General features: G+C 41.1%; 1 protein-coding gene across 1 annotated transcript in view; it reads left to right on the top strand.

The window, feature by feature from the left end:
- Positions 1-19,005, top strand: part of Npepps (aminopeptidase puromycin sensitive) — an 88,260-nt gene that overhangs the window by 10,690 nt on the left and 58,565 nt on the right. Inside the window, exon 2 of the mRNA XM_036196161.1 lies at positions 3,948-4,032. Within this exon, the coding sequence (XP_036052054.1) occupies positions 3,948-4,032 (85 nt within the window). The remainder of the gene's footprint in view (positions 1-3,947; positions 4,033-19,005) is intronic.

Genomic DNA, 19,005 nt, shown 5'->3' with positions numbered 1-19,005 from the left:
GTGCTTGCTAGGCAAGAGCTCTACCGCTGAGCTAAATCCCCAACCTTTATTCTTTTTATTTTATTGAGATTATTTTTGTGTGGGGGAGTGTTTTTGCCTGTTTTTAGCTTTGCCGTACGTATGTGGACATAACTGGTGCATGTCTGGTGCCCACACAGGTCAGAAGAGGGCATCAGATCCCCTGGAATTGGCGTTATAGATGGTTGTGGGCAGCACCTGGAAGAACAGCCAATGCTCTTAACCAATAGCCATCTCTTCAGCCCCCCTAACATTCTGCCTTGTTTTTTAAGAAAGGGGGTATGCCTGTGGTGTTCAGGACAACCTTGAAGTCTTTGTATATAGAGCCCAAGTTGGTCTGTAATTCTAGTTCTTTTTGCCTTATTTGCCCAAGTGCTATGATTACAGACATGGGACACTACCTAGAGCTTAGGTGTTCAATTTAAAATTTAAGAATTGTTTAGATTGAGGATCTATCTAAATGGTAGCGTGTTTGTCACATATAAGGCTGTAACACCACAAAACAAATAGTTCTTGGAATTTTCCATTTAATACTTTTGGGCTGTTGATGAAGGATAATCCCTCCATCCTCCAGTCTGAGGATCGAACCCAGGGCCCTGCCCTTGCTAGGCAAGTGCTCTACCACTGAGCTAAACCCCCAACCCCCTTTTTATAGTCTAACACAAATAAGACAGCTTGATATTAATATTAATGGTAGGTCATAGTGTCTTTTACATTTGAAATGTTTCTTTGGTAAAAGAAAAATCTAAAGACTAAATATTTTTTAAATGTGTATAGGTGTTTTGCCTGCATGTATGTGTCCCATTTACATGCAGTGCCTGAGGCCAGAAGAGGGTTTGGATCTCTTGGATCAGAGTTACAGTAGGTTGTGAGCTGCTGTGTGGGTGCTGGGAAGTAAACACTGTCCTCTGGAAGAACAGCCTTAATCACTGATTCTTCTCTCTAACCCCTATTTTATGATTTTTTTTTTAATATCATAGTTTAGGAAACCCTCATGGCTTCAGTGTGCTGATAAAATATGTAACTAGTGTAATATGCAAGAAAGGTTTTCATATTAAATTTTTCTTGAGGGGCTGAGAGATGGCTCAGTGGTTAAGAGCACTGGTTGCTCTTCCAGAGGACTTTGATTCAATTCCCAGCAACCACAACATGGCAGGTCACAACTGTCTGTAACTCCAGTTCCAGAAGATCTGATACTCTCACACAAACATACATGCAGGCAAAACACCATAAAAAGAAATAAAAATTAAAAAATTAAAATTTTTTTTCTTGAAATTAAAATTCAGTTAAATGGCTTTAAGGTTTAGGAGTCTGGAGCTTTGACTCAGCGGTTAAGAATGCTTCCTGCTCTGCAGAGGACTGGACTTCAGCTCAACTCTTTAAAGATTTATTTTTTAATTGAGAGAGAGAGAGAGAGAGAGAGAGAGAGAGAGAGAGAGAGAGAAAGCTCACCGCATGGTTCTCTCCCTGTACAGGGACTCAGTTCAGGGGGTCAGGCTTGGTGACAAGCATCTTTTCCTACTGAGCCATTTTGCCAGCTGTGCTTGGGCTGAGAGAGGGACTCACACTGTAGCCAAAGGGGCCAGGAACTCACAGCAATCCTCTTGCCTCTGCTTCCCAAATGCTGAGATTACAAGCATGAGCCGCTACCTCTGGCCGCCAAACTGCTGTTCAAACTGCTTATGTCATTGCGCACTCATTCATTCATTCATTCATTTCTTTTCCAGACAGGGTTTCTCTCTGTAGCCCTCGCTGTCCTGGAACTCACTCTGTAGACCAGGCTGGCCTCAAACTCACAGAGATCCACCTGCCTCTCCTGGGATTAAAAACATGGGCCGCCACCACCCGGCATCATTGCACGTTCTTGTTCACAGCCAGCTTAAAGATTATAACCTGACCTGGATATACATTGGGGTGAAGTATTGTTTGTTTGTTTTTCTGTTTCTCTGTGTACTTCGGGGCCTGTCCTGGAAGTCACTCTGTAGACCAGGCTGGCCTTGAACTCACAGAGATCCTCCTGCCTCTGCCTCCAGAGTTCTGGGATTAAAGGCATGTGCCTCCACTGCCCAGCCAATTACTTATTTAATTTTATGTGTTTGAGTGTTTTACCTGCATGCATGTATGTCTGTGTACCGTGTGCATGCTTGGTACCTGCAGAGGTCAGAGGAAGGAGTTAGGTCCCCTGGAACTGGAGTTACAGATGGTTGTGAGCTGTAATGTGGGTGCTGGGAACCGTACTTGGGTCTCTGTAAGAGCAGCCAGTACTCTTAACCACTGAGTCATCATGCCAATCCCCCAGTTAATATCTCTTAACTTTCTCTCTCTCTCTCTCTCTCTCTCTCTCTCTCTCTCTCTCTCGAACTTCCTTTTAATCTGTAAAGTTGTTTATTTATTTGTGTCTGTGTGCCATGGAAGCCAGGGGACAACTTTGTGGATTCAATTCTTCTTCTGTCATGTGGGTCCTGGGGCAGAACTCATGTTGTCAGGCTTGGTGGCAAGTGCCTTTACCTTCTGAGTCAACTCTTGGCCTTTTCTGAGCTTTTTTTTTTTGTGTGTTTCTTGTTGTAGATTTGTTTATTTATTTAAATTACTTATTCAATTAAACAAATGAGACAGAGTCTCACTGTATAGCTCTGGCTACCCTGGAATTCACCATATAAACAGATTTATTTTTGTGTGTGTGTGTGTGTGAGAGAGAGACAGAGACAGAGACAGAGAGACATGAGTGGAGGTGTGTTGGAGGCCAGAAGAGGATGTCAGATTCCCTCTACCTGGACTTGATCAGAAAAAAAACTTGAAAAATCTTCTGTAGATTTATGTATGTGCATGGATGTTTTGCTCTCATGTATGTCTGTCCATCACATGCATGCCTGGTGCCTGCAGAAGTCAGAAGAGGAAGTCAGAACCCTTAGAACTGCAGTTACACATGAGTGTGAGCTGCTGTGTGGCTGCTGGGAACAGAACCCGCATTCTCTGCAAGAGCAACAAGTGCTCTTACTCACTGGACCATCTCTTCAGCCTGTTTCTCGTCAAATATTTGTGTTTGTGTGTGTGTATGTGTGTGTGTCTGCCTGTTTGTGGGTATATGCAAATGAGTACAGGTGCCCTTAGAGGTAAGAGGCATTGGCTACCTACTCCTGGAGCTGGAAGTATGTCTAGTTGTGGGGTGCTCCTTGTGGAGGTTGAGAACTGTCAGGGTGTTTGTTTGTTTGTTTGTTTTTGTTTTGTATTTTGAGACAGGATTTCTTGATGTAGTCCTGGCTGTCCTGGAAATCTATGTAAACTAGGCTGGCCTCAAACTCACAGAAATCCTCCTGCTTCTGCCCTCCTGGGTACTCTGATTAAAGTCGTGCATCACCCACCAGGAAGGAGGGAGGGAGGCAGGGAAGGAGGAAGGGAGGGAGAGAGATAGACACACACACACACACACACACAGACAAAGAGACAGAGAAAGAGAGAAGGAGATCACTTCCTGATGTGGATGTTGGGAACTGAACTCCAGCCTTCTGCTCATAATGGCTGAGCTATCTCTCTAACCCCCAATATAAAATGATCATCCCCCCCCCCCCCCCCCCGGAGCTGCGGACCGAACCCAGGGCCCTGTGTTTGCTAGGCAAGTGCTCTACCACTGAGCTAAATCTCCAACCCTGATTTTTTTTTTTTTTTTAAATAAAGATTTAGGTAGAAAAGTTTTTATTTATTGATCAGGTATTTAAATAGTATGAAAAACTTAAACATGTATTATGGCTTTTAATATAATTTAGAAAATGTGAGTTGCTTTGAAGTATTAAAACAACTTACTTATTTTTACTATTGTATAAATAATCAGCCTAGGTTTTAAAAAATTGCATGAAACGTTAGCCCAGGTTGAAGGTGAACATATTTTTTGTGCTATTTCTGATAATAGCTGGTTTTTCCTTTCTTCTTAGGTAAGGCAGGCAACCAATCAGATTGTGATGAATTGTGCGGATATTGACATTATCACAGCTTCATATGCGCCAGAAGGAGATGAAGGTAAGCCCTGTTTTCCATTTTAATTTGATATGTGGAGAGAGACAGAGACCGACTGACTCAGACTTTCCAATTGAGTCTTCAGTGCTGATTACTTTAAAATGAGCCAGGCGTGGTGGTGCATACCTATAATCCTGGGATTGGGAGGCTGAGGCAAGAGAACTACATGTTTTTGGCCAACCTGGTCTATGTGGTAAGACTCTTGTCTCAAAAAAACAACAAAACAAAGCAAAGAAAAGCAAGTTTGTTAGTTGTTTATGGGGATATTTGAATAGTATTACCTATGTGTATTGTAAGATAAGAGAAGTGTCAGAATTTAAATCCTGTTTCAAACGGCTTATGTTGTTTTCCTGGGAAATCACATTTTTATACATGTAAAGTAAATATAACAAGCATAACAAAGCTGTTTTTTTTTTTTTTTTTGGGGCGGGCGGGGAGACAAGGTTTCTTTGTATAGCCTTGGCTGTCCTGGAACTCCTCTGTAGACCAAGCAGGCTTCAAACTCAGAGATCCACCTGCTGCTGAGATTAATGGCACGTGCCACCACCTCACACCTCCCTGGGTGAATTTTTTTTTTTTTTTTAATTAAGTACTTTGAACATGAAAGTTTCATCAAAGGAGCTTATTTTTATATGTTATGGGTTTTTTTTTTTTTTTTTAGTTTTTCAAGACAGTTTTTCTGTGGAGCCCTGGCTGTCCTGGAACACACTCTGTAGCTCAGGCTGGCCTTGAGCTCACGGAGATCCACCTGCCTCTGCCTCCTGAGGGCTGGCATTAAAGGTGTGCCCCATTACTGCCTGGCCTATATTTTTCTTAGAAGACCTCACCACCTTGAACTGTAGGTTTAATTGAGATAGTATGTCTTTCTTATAACTAGAAAATACTTGCTTTGTGAGGCCTAGTATTAAGATTAGAAGTTGGATATTGATGTTAGTCATGAGGATGTTAAAAAAAGAAGCATGGTATTTTGTGTGGGAACCCTACTAGAATCTTTAAAATGAGAACTCTTGCAGATGTTGTAATTTCAGTAAGGTTATAATAGATTTGAGGTTCATAGCTTATTCACACATAAGATGAATGGAGCCAAATTGTTTTTTACTTTTGTGTTTACCTTACCATTCCTTGTCAGAATATTTTATTGGTTACTTACAGAAAATCTCATTTGACATAGAATAAGTTATTGGTATTTTTAAAAATTCCTATTTTTTTATTCTTCTCTTTTGCTTTATATTATGCTGAGAAGAAGCATACAGGTTTATTGTAAGGTCTGGCATTATGTCTTGACTTTTCTAAAATGTCTTGTCAGGAGGAAGATGAGGTAGTAGTGGTTGCCCACACTGTTGCTGCAGTTAGCTTATGCTCAGTGGTTTAGTTTGTGAGGTTGAACTACTGCATTTTACCTTTAGAAAAATAGATTCTTCAAATGGACTTGAACGAATGCCACCTTTCAAAAGATAGCCTGGCATATGAGAGAGTAGTCAATTTCTTTACCTCTTAGGAAAAATGGAAACACTTGAGACAGTTAAATCAAGGCTAGTTTTCAGTTAGAGAACATTTAAGTCAGTGTAGATAGGCAGATCTAATAAAATAAATACAGCATTTTAGATCACTTAAAAAACAAGACACATATCTGTGTTTGAGGCCAGCCTGGTCTATAGAGTGAGTTCAGGACAGCCAGGGCTACACAGAGAAACCTGTCTCTAAAAACCAAAAACAAACAAATGAATAAACAAACAAACAAACAAACAAAAAACCCAGAACAAACATTCCTTACCAAACTGCAGAAAGAGTTCAGGGTTTTAAAAGATTCTGAGTATGCACAACTGAATGGTGCTAAACTGCCAATGGCCTGCACTTTGAACAGCCTCAGTTAGTGCTCTCACTTAGGAAATAGAATTTATAGAGGGATTTAGATAGAACATTACAGTTCTAAGACATTTTTCACTGGGCGGTGGTGGTGCACGCCTTTTTTCTAGCACTTGTGAGGCAGAGGCAGGCAGATCTCTGAGTTTGGGGCCAGCCTGTTCTGTAGAGTGAGTTCTAGGAGCTAGCTACACAGAGAAACCCTGTCTTGAAAAACAAAATCAACAACAAAATTTTCCTTCAGAACTAGCTACGGAACATTTCCCAATCCTTTTCTTCTATAGCATCAGGAGAAACCCAGAGTCATGTGGAAGTTTGGTTGATTGTAGAATGTAATTTGCAAAATGGTAATTTTATTGATTTGATATTTTAAGATTTGTGTAAGCAGCATGGATAGATTTGGCCTTTACACACACACACACACACACACACACACACACACACATACAATCACACAATTTAGTTTTGTCCTTGCATATTTTATGGTTTAGTAAAATGCATTTAGTAGCATTTTATGGCTTTTACCTTATAGGTGAGTATGGCATGTTGTTTCTTTAGAAAGTGATAATTTTAAATTTGACCCAGCTCTTTCCAGAGCTATCTTCTAGTAACAGGGAACATTTTAACCTAGCTAATCACATCAAGTACCCATTAATACTTATGACAACCTTATGCAAGATTGATTCAGCCTGACATGGTGTCCCATGCCTTTAATCCCAGCACTCAGCAGGCAGAGGCCAGAGGATCTCTGTGAATTCCAGGCCAGCCAGGGCTACACAGTGAGACCCTGTCTCAACAAACAAACAAAAAACAAAAAAAAAATTGATTCAGATATTAGGATCCACTAAATTTTGATGCTTTAGGGTAAAACCAACCAGAAAAGTATTTGAAATTGCTGCAGTATAAGTTTTTAATGAGTGGAGAGGCCATCCTGTAATATATGCATTAATCCTGAGAGTCTGTTAGACTCCATGGCACTGTCTTTTAGGCGTGGTTTATTTTAAAACAACGATTTGAGATCTTATTTTGTAATATATTTTTTAATATGAGAAACTAGTAAGCGAAAACGGCTGAAAACTGTTTTTCTACTGTTCTGCACTTCAAGGGTTGGTGAAGTCACTGGCACTTAAGCCAGTGCAAGGAATGCACCTCCCTACACAGTGCAGGGATTAGTATTGTCATCAGCTTCTGCAAGAGAAATACGAAACTCTTGAGTGCCTGAACTCAGGTCCTGACAGGTAAAGAGTCTTTTAATTTATCATTAATAGACAGCTTGAGTAAAGCCACGTAGAAAATGGTCATTGGAAAATTTTGTGCCAGGTTTTCCCTTAGTGTATCCTATCAGATATCTGCTTTCTGCATTACTGTGTGAGAAAGGAGCTCCCCTGATAAAGTGTCTATACAAATCCCTAGTACATAATTCCAGATTTACCAGCTTCACGTTGGCTTATCTATATAAGGGCCTAAATTACACTGTTCGTGAAGTATGGTTATATATTTGAATGTGTACTTACGGAAGTGTGCATGTGTTTAATGTAACAAAAGAATATTGCCAAATACATCATCAGAACAAATTGTTAACTTGACAAAAAGTAATGGTTCTTCACACATGACCATAAGCCCTTGTTTAACTTCTAGTAATGTATATTCTCTCATATAATTAAGCATAGATAAACAACTCTAGCCACCATCTCTTTGAAGTGGGCTTGTTTAATGTCATTATTCTGAAAATTCATGTGGCCCTTAGGATGGGAAGGCTGAAAATGAAAGCAACACAACTGTCTGTGAAGCAGGTATTGATGTGATAGACATGGAGATATTTTCAGAGGAAAGGAACTTGACTGTGACTTCAGTTCTGAGACAGAGATGTAGGTTAGAGTTACTGTCCAGTCAGACAGATAGAAAATGACTGATATAGGCTGGCGGGAGGAAAACTTGATGGACAGAAGGTAGACTAAAAAGAATGCCTGTCTCGTAAAGACATATTCAAGGCTTGTAGATACAGTGCTTGCCTTGCATTCCTGAGGCTCCAGGTGATTGATTCCCAGCCCAGCAAAATAAGTAAGTCAAACAATTAAAGATAAATGTATTCAAATTAAAACAATAACAACAACAAAAAACTTATGGAAGTCACATAGAGAGACACCTCTACTCCCAGCACTCAGGATAGTGAGGCATGAGGATCACAAGTTTGAGGCCAGCCTGGACTACATGGTTGAGACCTATCTCAAGCAAACAAAAAGTCAAAAGAGTCTCCTATTCAAACAAGACATTTCTTTAAACTATAAAAATATATATATATATTTATTTATCAGTGTTAAAGTTGGATGAATGTTAGGCAAGTGCTCTAGCACCAAGATGCATTCCCAGCCCCAAATAAAACATTTCTGGGGCTGGAGAGATGGCTCAGAGGTTAAGAGCACTGACTGCTCTTCCAGAGGTCCTGAGTTCAATTCCCAGCAACCACATGGTGGCTCACAACCATCTGTAATGAGATCTGGTGCTCTCTTCTGTATCCATAATAAATAAATAAATCTTTAAAAAAAAAAAATTTCTGGCTGGGCGGTGGTGGCGCATGCCTGTAATCCCAGCACTCAGGACGCAGAGCCAGGTGGATCTCTGTGAGTTCGAGGCCAACCTGGGGTACAGAGCTAGTCCAGGACAGGCTCCAAAGCTACAGAGAAACCCTGCCTCGAAAAAAACAAAAACAAAACCAAAAAACAACAACCAAAAAAACCCAAACAAACAAACAAAAACATTTCTGAAGGCCACATTGAACTTAGTTAAAACTTGGAATTCTGAAAGAGTCCTGGGAACTGGTATATTCTGCATCTTCTTCATCACTTAGACCTTAGTGCAAGATGTGAGCATAGCCATCTGATTAAAAGGGAATAAAAGGAGAAGAGGTTTGTTTAATTAATTACTTAATTGATGACGCGGGTCTTCTACAGCTCAGGCCTACTTTCAACTCACTGTGTATATTCAGACTGGCCTTGAAGTTGATGTCCTCCTGCTTCAACTTGTCAAGTGCTAGGAGTACAAATGTGTGTGCCGTTCCTGGCACAGCCTTGAGGATGCATAGACCTCAGTGAAAAGTGACACAACAGTATGTACTACACCGGTTATAATGAAACCTTAAGGAAGTTGTTTGAATTTATTTGCTGTTCTTGCCTCTGTGAGACTATAGATACTAAGATTTCAGGGCTGGCAAGATGGTTCAGTGGGTAAGGCACTCTACCACACCCCCAGCCTCAGGATTGGAGTTAGATCTCCTGAACTCACATGGTAGAAGGTGACACGTGTGTCTTGGTGTGCACCCACCTGAAAATAATGTTAAAAGAAATAAAATATTTAGGGCTGGTGTGTAGTTAAGTGGTAGAATACTTTTCTAGCATGTATAAGGCCCTGAGTTTTATCCCTGCTCCTAAAAATACATATTCAGAATCTATCAGCTCCTTTTGGTAGACTTTATACTGAATATATAAAGTATGTATATGTATGGAGAGGTTGGGTGCATGGTGGCCTACCTCTGATAGAATTCTCATGACTTATACAAACACTCCATCACTGAATTATATCTTACCCAGTTTATTTTTAGAGAGATTTTCTTTTGTTTCATTTTGTTTTTTGAAAAGGGGACACACTGTATATAACCAAGGCTGGCCTTGAACACCTAAGCTCCTGCTTCAGCTTTCTGGCAGCTGGTTTAAAGAGGTTTTGAGCACACTTGTTTAAAATGGCTTTATTTCTGGGTGTCTTTTGTTGTTGCTGTTTTTGTTTTATTTTAATTTGCCTTTGATCCGGTTTACGGTTTCTTTCTTTCTCTCCTCCCCCCCAATTCCCCCCAAAGGGTTTCTCTGTGTAGCCAGGCTGAGGCTGGCCTCAAACTCGAGTCCCCTGCCTCTCTGCCTTCCAAGTGGTGGGGTTAAAGGTGTGTGCTGCCACCAACTGGCTTGGTTTAGTATTTCTGAATGTAATGAGTTAGAATGGGAACATAATGTTTATTGGTGCTATTGTTCTTTTGAAGAATGAGTCAAGTTTTGTGTAACCTGACCACTACTCCAGACTACGCTGAGCAACCAAATAGTTTCTCAACTCTTTGGTAAATTTCAGGACATCCTGTTTTCTAAATTAAATGGCTCTCTTATTTCACTTTTAATATATCTTAATTTTTAGAGCTATTTTAGGTTAACAGCAGAATTGAGAAAAAAAATACAGAGAGTGCCAGGCGGTAGTGGTGCACGCCTGAAATCCCAGCACTCAGGAGGCAGAGGCAGGTGGATCTCTGTGAGTTTGAGGCCAGCCTGGTCTACAGAGCTAGTCCAGAACAGGCTCCAAAGCTACAGAGAAACCCTGTCTTGAACCCCCCCAACCCCCTCCAACCCCCCCCCCCCCCCCAAAAAAAAAAATCTGAGAGTTCCCATATAACCTCTGTTCCCGTGCACTCAACAGACTCCACTAATGTCAGCACACTGTTCTGGAGTGGCATTAGTGGTTCCAATTGATAAATCTCCACTGACACATCTTCATCTACATCCTGTTTATGTTTCAGTCTTGCTGTACTATCTGTGGGTTTTGACAAATGGGTGATGACAAGTATCCACCATTACAGAATCCTATGGAACTGTTTCACTACCTAAAACCATCTATACTCGACCTGTTCATCCCTCCTCCCCATCTGTCTCCTGATAACCACTAATCTAACCACTACTGTGCCCATAGGGGATTTTTTAAAAAATTATTTTTAATTATATGTCTCTCTGTGGGCATGTGCATATGATTATAGGTGCCCACAGTGGCTAAGGAGTGTGGGATATCCTGGAGCTGGAGTTGCAGGTGGTTTTGTGCTGCCTGATGTGGGTGTTGAGAATTATCCTCTGAGCCGGGCCTTGGTGGTGCACGCCTTTAATCCCAGCACTCGGGAGGCTGAGCCAGGCAGATCTCTGAGAGTTCGAGGCCAGCCTGGGGTACAGAGTGAGTTCCAGGAAAGACGCAAAGCTACACAGAGAAACCCTGTCTCGAAAAACCAAAAAAAAAAAAAAAAAAAAGAGAGAGAGAGAGAGAGAGAGAGAGAATTATCCTCTGGAAGAAGAAGTATGTGTGCTTAGCTACTGAGCCATCTCTAGTCCTGTACCCATAGTTTGCCTTTTCTAAAATGGCATGGTTGGGATCAAACAATATGCAGTCTTCCCTGATTGGCACTTTTCACTGCAATGGTATACATTGGAATTTTGTCTGTGTCTTTTCATGGCTTAGTAACTTGTTTCCTTTTAGCACTGAATAATATTCCATCTGGGTGTGGTGGTTCAAACCTTTAATCCCAGCATTTGGGAGGCAGAGGTAGGTGGATTTCTATGAGTTATGCCAGCCTGATTTACACAGCAAGGTCCAGCCAGCTAGGGCTGCATGGTTAGATCCTGTCTCAAACAAAAAATGCCCATTTTTGCATATGCTGCAATTCGTTTACTTACAGGAATGTTCTGGCTGCTTCCAAATTTTGGCAACTATGAATCAAGCTGCTAGAAAAATCCATATTCAGGTTACTGTTTGAACTTCAAGTTCTTCATTCTTTGGTATAAATACCAAGGAGTATAGTTGCTGGATCATATAGTACAAAGAATATTAAGTCTCCTCCATCTTCCTTCTGAGGCAGGTTCTAATGTAGCTCAGGCTGGCCTTGTATATGTAGTCAAGGATGACCTTGAATTCCTGATCTTCCTGCTTGTACCTCCCCAGTGCTGGGATTGGAGGTATGTGATACTGTACCCAAGGTATTCAGTTTGTAAGCAACTTCTACTTCCTAAGTGGCTGTTTGTCAACAGTGAAGGAGTTTCTATTGCTCCACAAATTTGATGTTCTGGAGTTTGGACATTCTGATAGGTATGTTGGAGTGTCTGTTGGTTTTCATTTGAATTTCTATGATGATATATGGTGTGCATATTCTCATGAGCTTATCTCTTCTTTGGTTTAGATCTCTGTCTTGCTGAGGATCTGACCTAGTACCTTGTACATATTTAATAGGAGCCCTACCCCCAGCTACAGCTCTAGTGTCTGCTTTGGCCCCTTAAATAGCTGTGATTACAGGCATGAACCATCCTTTCTCTCTTTGTCTACTTTATGATGCTGATGCTGATGATTTGGAAGAGGATCTCACTGTGGAGCTTAGATTGGTCCCAAGTACTGGAATTACAGGAGTGTACCATAGGTGTTTGGGTTTTTTGTTTCTTTGTTTTTTTGCTTTTTGCACCTCACTTTCCTCCTCCTCCTTCTTTCTCTCCACCCCCCCCCCTTTTTTTTTTAGACATTCTCACTACATAGTTAAGCCTTAAACTCAGAATTTTCCTGTTTCAGACTCTCTGCTGGGATCACAGGTGTACTCTCTCCAGCTCTCTTACTGTTGAGTTTTAAAGAATTCCTTGTGTATTTTAGATAATATTCTTTTGCTAGATCTTCTGCTAATGTTTCTCCCATTTTGTGGCTTATCTTTCCATTTTGACAGTGTCTTTTGCAAAGCAGTTGCTTAATTTTAATTTAGGTTATCAGTTATTTCATGGATTCATGCCCTTGGTGTTGTAGCTAGAAGGCCATCACCACATTTAAGCCATCTTGATTTTTGTGCTGTGTTGCGTTCTGAGAGTTTCCTAATTTTACCTTTTCCATTTAGGTGTATGGTCCATTTTAAGTTCTTATGGGGGATGTAAGCTTTGGCTTTGTTGCATGTGGCTGTTTAGTTCCAGTGAGCTGTAGAGGAGACTACCTATGGCAAAGATTGATTGACTGTATTTGTGTCTGTCTCTTTCTGGACTCTTTTTTTTTTTGGTTTTTCGAGGCAGGGTTTCTCTGTGTAGCTTTGCACCTTTTTCCTGGAACTCACTTGGTAGCCCAGGCTGGCCTTGAACTCACAGAGATCTGCCTGGCTCTGCCTCCCGAGTACTGGGATTAAAGGCGTGCGCCACCCCCCCCTCCACCTCCACACCCCCCCCCCCCCCCCCCCCCCCCCCCCGGCTTTTTTCTGGACTCCTTTCTTGTCTGTTTTTATTCTCTCACCAGAATCACACTGCCTTCATTACAGTGGCTTTGTAGTTAGTCTTACAGATGAGTGATATAGCCCTGACTTGAGATTCTTCTCTAACACTGTGTTCACTCTTTAGGGTCTTTTGCCTTTCCATATGAAATTTAGAATTAATTTGTTATCTATTGAAGCAACTTCTTAGAATTTGTATGTAATTTCTATATCTATAGGTGTGTGTGTGTGTGTGTGTGTGTGTGTGTGTGTGTGTGTGTGTGTGTGTGTTGTTCTTCAGGAGCTAGCCAACATTCCACCCTTCCCACCTCCTCTCCCCAGGATTTCTCTGTGTATCCCTGGCTGTCATGGAATTCACTCTGTAGCCCAGGATGGCCTCAAACTCAGAGATCTGCCTGCAGCTGCCTCCTGAATGCTGGGATTAAAGGTGTGTGCCATCACCGCCTGGTTCCAACATTCATTTTTATTTTTTCTTTTGACTCAGGGTGCCATTGTGTAGCCCTAGAACTGGCTATGTAGATCAGGCTGCATTAAATGAAAATACAAAGATCTGTCTGCTTCTGCCTCCTGAATATTGGGATCAAATTCATGGGCCAAGTTCTGGGCATGGTGGCACATGCCTTTAATTCAAGCACCCAGGAAGATCTGGCAGATCTCTGTGAGTTAAGGGTCAGCCTAGTCTGGACAACCAGGTCTATATAGAGAGACCCCCATCTCAACACCTCCCCCTAAGAAAAAAATATGGACCCCTACACCCAGCTAACCTCAACATTCTTGGTAGCCATATTTTATTTGGGAAGAGAAATGAGTGATATCATAAAGACAGAAAATAGTGACTTAAAAAAAAGTGTGGGCTTTTCCCTCCCCAGCAAACAAGCAGTTCAGCAAAAGGGATACCAGCTGAGTGTCAGCTATCCAATTCTGTTCTGACACCATCTCCCTGTAGTTACAGGTCAAGGCCCGCTGATTAAGAGTTCAGTTTCCAAGATATTACTGCCCCTCTCTTCAGACACCAATTGTCAGCCTGGGTGGTTTTCCCTGTTTCTAATCTTCCAGCTATTCCAGGTCCTCACAACAACCTCTTGATTTTGTTTTGTTTTATTTTTTGAGATAGTTTCTCTGTGTAGTCTCTAGCTGTCTTGGGATTTGCTCTGTAGACCAGACTGGCCTTGAACTCACAGAGATCCTCCTGCCTCTGCCTCCCAAATGCTGAGATTAAAGGCACACACTGCCACTGCTGTCCACCTTTTCAGTTCTGATTAATTTCTTCAGCAGCTCACAGATCTCAGGGAAATACTTACTGGTTTATTACAAAGAATATAGATGGCACGATATATATATAAGCCTATAATGCCAGTACTTGTGAGATAGAGGCAGACAGATGTCTGTGAGTTCAAAGCCAGTATGGCTTACATAGTGAGACCCTTTAAAAAATAAAACAAAATATGGGGAATGGGGAAAGGGTTCATCATTGTCTAGGAATTTCTCGTCTGGAAGCTTTCTGAACACTCTCCTTTTGAGTTTTTTTTTTTTTTTTTCTTTCTTTCTTTTTGAGACAGGGTTTCTCTGTGTAACCTCCCTGGCTGTCCTGGACTTCACTTCTGTAGACCGGGCTGGCTTTGAATTCACAGAGATCTACTTCTCTCTGCTTCCCAAGTGTCGGGATTAAAGACATGTGCTACTACCTCCTGGCTTCCTTTTGAGTTTTTGTGGAGACAATTTCCTATCTAATGCTAATAGAATTGGTTAGAAAATCCAGAAAGGCCTGTCCAGATTCCTCTTGACATTTCCATATTGCATTCTCTTTTGAAATAGTGGGAGCAAGGAAGATTAACTTACGCTTAATTAATACCTACTTTGGGGATGGAGTTATGAGCTAGGGCCATTGAGTAAAACTCCAAATATGGGCTGGAGCTATGGCTCAGAGGTTAAGAGCACTGACTGCTCTTCCAGAGGTCCTGAGTTCAATTCCCAGCAACCACATGGTGGCTCACAACCATCTGTAATGAGATCTGGCACCCTCTTCTGGCCTGCAGTCATACATGCTGTATACATAATAAATAAATCTTAAAAAAAACCAAAAACTCCAAATACTTACTATTATATCCTAACAGGTAGCAAGAATTAAAGGCAAAAAATTGAAAAGGCATATAGAATGAGGATTATTTATTTTGTTTGGTGTGGATTTCATGTAGCCAAGGTTGGCTTTGAACTCACTATGTCGTGGAATTATAGGCACGTAACCACAGTGTCCCATGTTATGCAGTACTGGGGATAGTACCCAGGGCTTCATGCTCATTAGACCAGCACCAGGGCTACACTTCCCAGCCTTGTGGCGATTGTTCTTAAAATCTCTGATTGGTGTGTAAAATGAAAAAAAATTCTTAATAAAAAATGAAAAAAAGTGATAGAACAGATCTTTAAAGAAATGAGTTGATATCTGAATGACTTAAGTATTTACAGACATGGCTGGAGAAAGAACTGTTGAGGCAGATGTGGAAATCCTGAGATGGGGTTGGAGAATGTTTGCACCAACAATATTAGTTTTAATTCTGGCAACATTTTTGTTGACACTTAGTGAAGCTAACTACTCTGGTGTGTGTAGTGGTCATTGGGGGTGGATTTGATTTGTGTTTCCTTGATGACTAATAATGTTGAACACTTTTTCATTTTTGCTTTGACTATTTATTTTGAGCTTAAGAGCATCATAGACTTTGATTTGGGGGCTACGGAATACTTCACTTAATCTGTTCAGCATAAAATGAATGGACAGTTCCAAGAATACAAGACAATTTAGAAGAATTCAATATATGGCTACTGTCTTCTGAGGAAACCAGAGAGAACTAACTCCTTGGTAGTTCTATCATCTAGTTGTCCTTACAGTTGGAAGTTTTTATTGTGGAATGAAGTGTAGCACTACAGCACTGGGTTGTTCTGTCTCAGGCTCTTGTTCTTTTGTGTTTCATTAACTTCTTACCAGTTTGAAATGTTTCTGTAGATTTATAAGAACAAATTGGTTTTAGTAATACCTTAAAGCTACCAGAATCCCATTCTCTCTTAGAAAGAACTTTGGCTGGGGTGGTGGCTTGGTTGGTAAAGTACTTGCTGCACAGTTGTGAGGACTTGTGAGATCCACACCACTCACATGAAAGGGGATTTGGAAGTCATTGGCCTGCCAGCACAGCCAAACTGAGCTGCAGGTTCAGGAAGAGACTGTGACACACGTGAGGTGGAGAGTGAGCCAGGAAGACACCCGTGTTGCCCTCTGGTCTCCTCATGCACACTCTTCTTGTCTGTTTCATCATTTGGGAGTGTCTCACTATCATCCCAGGCTATCCTCAGATTCGTCATGATCCTCCTGCCTCCCAGGAGCTGAGGTTTTTTGGTATGTACAACCACACATGACGGAAGTGAACATTTACAGGCGTTGTGGTGATAATTGTCTTTCCTTCAGGCTGTTGTAATTGTTTTCTGTGGAATCACTTTAAAGCATGTTTTTAGTTTTTGTTCTAGTAGAGAACAGTTCTTTATATACCAAATTCAGAAGCAATTTTAGGATTACATAAATAATTTTAGAAGCAATTACAGGAAGGCAACTGAGATTTAGTCTAGCCATTTAATCTTCATCATATCCTTAACTTCATTTTCTATTTTCCTTTTCTATAAAATGAAGGTTTATATAGAGGATCAATGAAAGTTCTTTCAAAGTCTGAACTAAACTGTAAGAATTTAGTTTTAGCCTGGCAGTGGTAGTACACGCCTTTAATCCCAGCACTGTGGAGGCAGAGGCAGGCACATCTTTGTGAGTTTGAGGCCAGCCTGATCTACGAAGCAAATTATAGGGCAGCCAAGAAAGAAACCCTATCTTGAACCACCCCCCTCAAAAAAAAAAAAAAAAAAGATTTTAGTTTTACAGATATGTGTATGAAGCTTAGTGATAATATAAAAATTTTTGAAATCTTGCTAAGTCAGTTTAAAGCATCTTCAGGGCTGTGGATATATGGTAATCCATTCCTGTAATCTCAGCATTTGGGATGAAGAGCCGAGAGGATCACTGCAAGTTATAGACTGACCTGAACTATAGTGTGAGATGTTGACTCATAAAGCCAAACATTTTAAAAATGAATAAAGTGTGTAGATTTTAATAGCTTTTAGTTTGTTTACACTTTGTATGGCCACCAGCAGACTCAATATTTCCCAGCTCCAAGAAGTACTCATTGCCCATTTCCCCTCCATCTGCCACGCATTTACTTTCTAAAGATTTTGTTTTGTTATGTTTGTTTTTTGTTTTTTGAGACAGGGTTTCTCTGTGTAGTCCTGGCTGTCCTGGATCTCGCTCTGTAGACCAGGATGCCTCAAACTCAAGAGATTTTCCTGCCTCTAGGTATTGGTATCAGAGGTGTGCGCCACTACTGCCCAACTAAGAATTTTTTATCCATTTATCTATCTATCTATCTATCTATCTATCTATCCTAAGATAGTTGTCTCACATACCTCAGGCTGGCCTCAAACTTGCAATGTACCTAAGGCTGGCCTTTAGCTTCTGAGTCTTCCTCCTCAGGGCAAGAATTATAAGCATGTGTTATCACCCCCCAGCTGTGTCTAGGCTGTTGTTTTTTTTGTTTTCAGTGGTACTTGGATATTTGTCTCGTTTAACTTGGTTTATGTTCAGTTTCAAGCTCACAGGGACTGAGGGTGTTGCTCAGTGGTAGGATGCTTGCAAAAGATGAACAGTTGGGTTGGCTCATTGAATAAGCTGCCATATGAGGACTTGGGTTTGGGTCTTAGCACCCAGATAATAAGCCAGGCAAAGCACACACACACTTCAGTAATCTAAGCACTGGATGGGCAGAGACGGGAATCTCTGAAAGCCAGCCTCTCTCAAACACACCTTTAATCCCATACAGCATGGGGAGGAAGGGGCAGGCAGATCTCAAAGTTTGAGGCCAGCCTGGTCTACATAGTGAGTTCTAGGACAGCCAACGCTACATAGTATAACCCTGCCTAGAAAAAACAAAAACAAAAACAAAACACCCAAAAATTAAGGTGGAACCATTTGGAAAGACACTTGGTTGACCTAGTGTCTACACACACATGCACACATACATGCAGGTACTTGCAGAAGGAAAAAGGACAAGACAGAAAACTTAGAGGATCACTAGTTGAGCTTGCTCTCCCATGCCTTGACCCCAGCTTTTGAGATACTGAGGCAGGAGGATTAGGAGGGTTTTTTTGTTTTTTTTGTTTTATTTTGTTTTTTTGTTTTTTTTTTGAGCTGAGGACTGAACCCAGGGCCTTGTGCTTGCTAGGCAAGCGCTCTACCACTGAGCTAAATCCCCAACCCGGAATTAGGAGTTTAAGGTCATCTTCAGTCACATAGCAAGGTCAAGTCCAGTCTGAGCTTCATGAGACCCTCTTTCAAAGTTGCTGCCCATTATGCCACTCCCTTCCTCCTTCCCACTCTTTGTTTTCCACATTCATTTGAGAAGGAGGCATGGACCCTATAATGTATGTGTGGGGGTCCAGAGACAACCTTCAGGAATTGCTTCTCCTTCTTCCATGTGGGTTGCAGGGGTCCTCCATGTGGGTTGCAGGGGTCCAGCTCGAAATTGTCAGCTATGGTGGCATGGACCTTTACCCACAGAGCCATCTTGTGGTACAGCACCTCATTTATTTATATTGTTGAATAACAGTTCATTGTTATTCACATTTTATCTATTCATTAGTTGATGGACATTAAGTGACAGAAGCCCCACATTGGAACTATTAGTAACAGTACTATTATGAATACTTGTAGACTTGTATATATACAAGTCTTTGTATTGACATAGTTCTTAAGAGAGAAATATATAGAGAACACACATGGGAGTGGGATTGCCCACCATACGGTAACTGTATATCTAACCTTTTGATGAAATACCACATGGTTTACTAGGTGTCTACCATTTCATATTCTGCCAGAAATTTATGTGGGCTTGGGTTTCTCAACAGCCTCCTTAGATGTGTTTGTAATTATAGTTATCATAGTGGGTTTGAATTGGTATGGTTTTTGATTTTGATACTGAACATCTTTTTGCATGCTTATCAAG

Source organism: Onychomys torridus, chromosome 8, assembly GCF_903995425.1.
Source record: "Onychomys torridus chromosome 8, mOncTor1.1, whole genome shotgun sequence".
Lineage (NCBI taxonomy): Eukaryota > Metazoa > Chordata > Mammalia > Rodentia > Cricetidae > Onychomys > Onychomys torridus.
The sequence above is the reverse complement of the archived record's forward strand: the minus strand, read 5'-3'. Positions and strand labels throughout refer to the sequence as shown.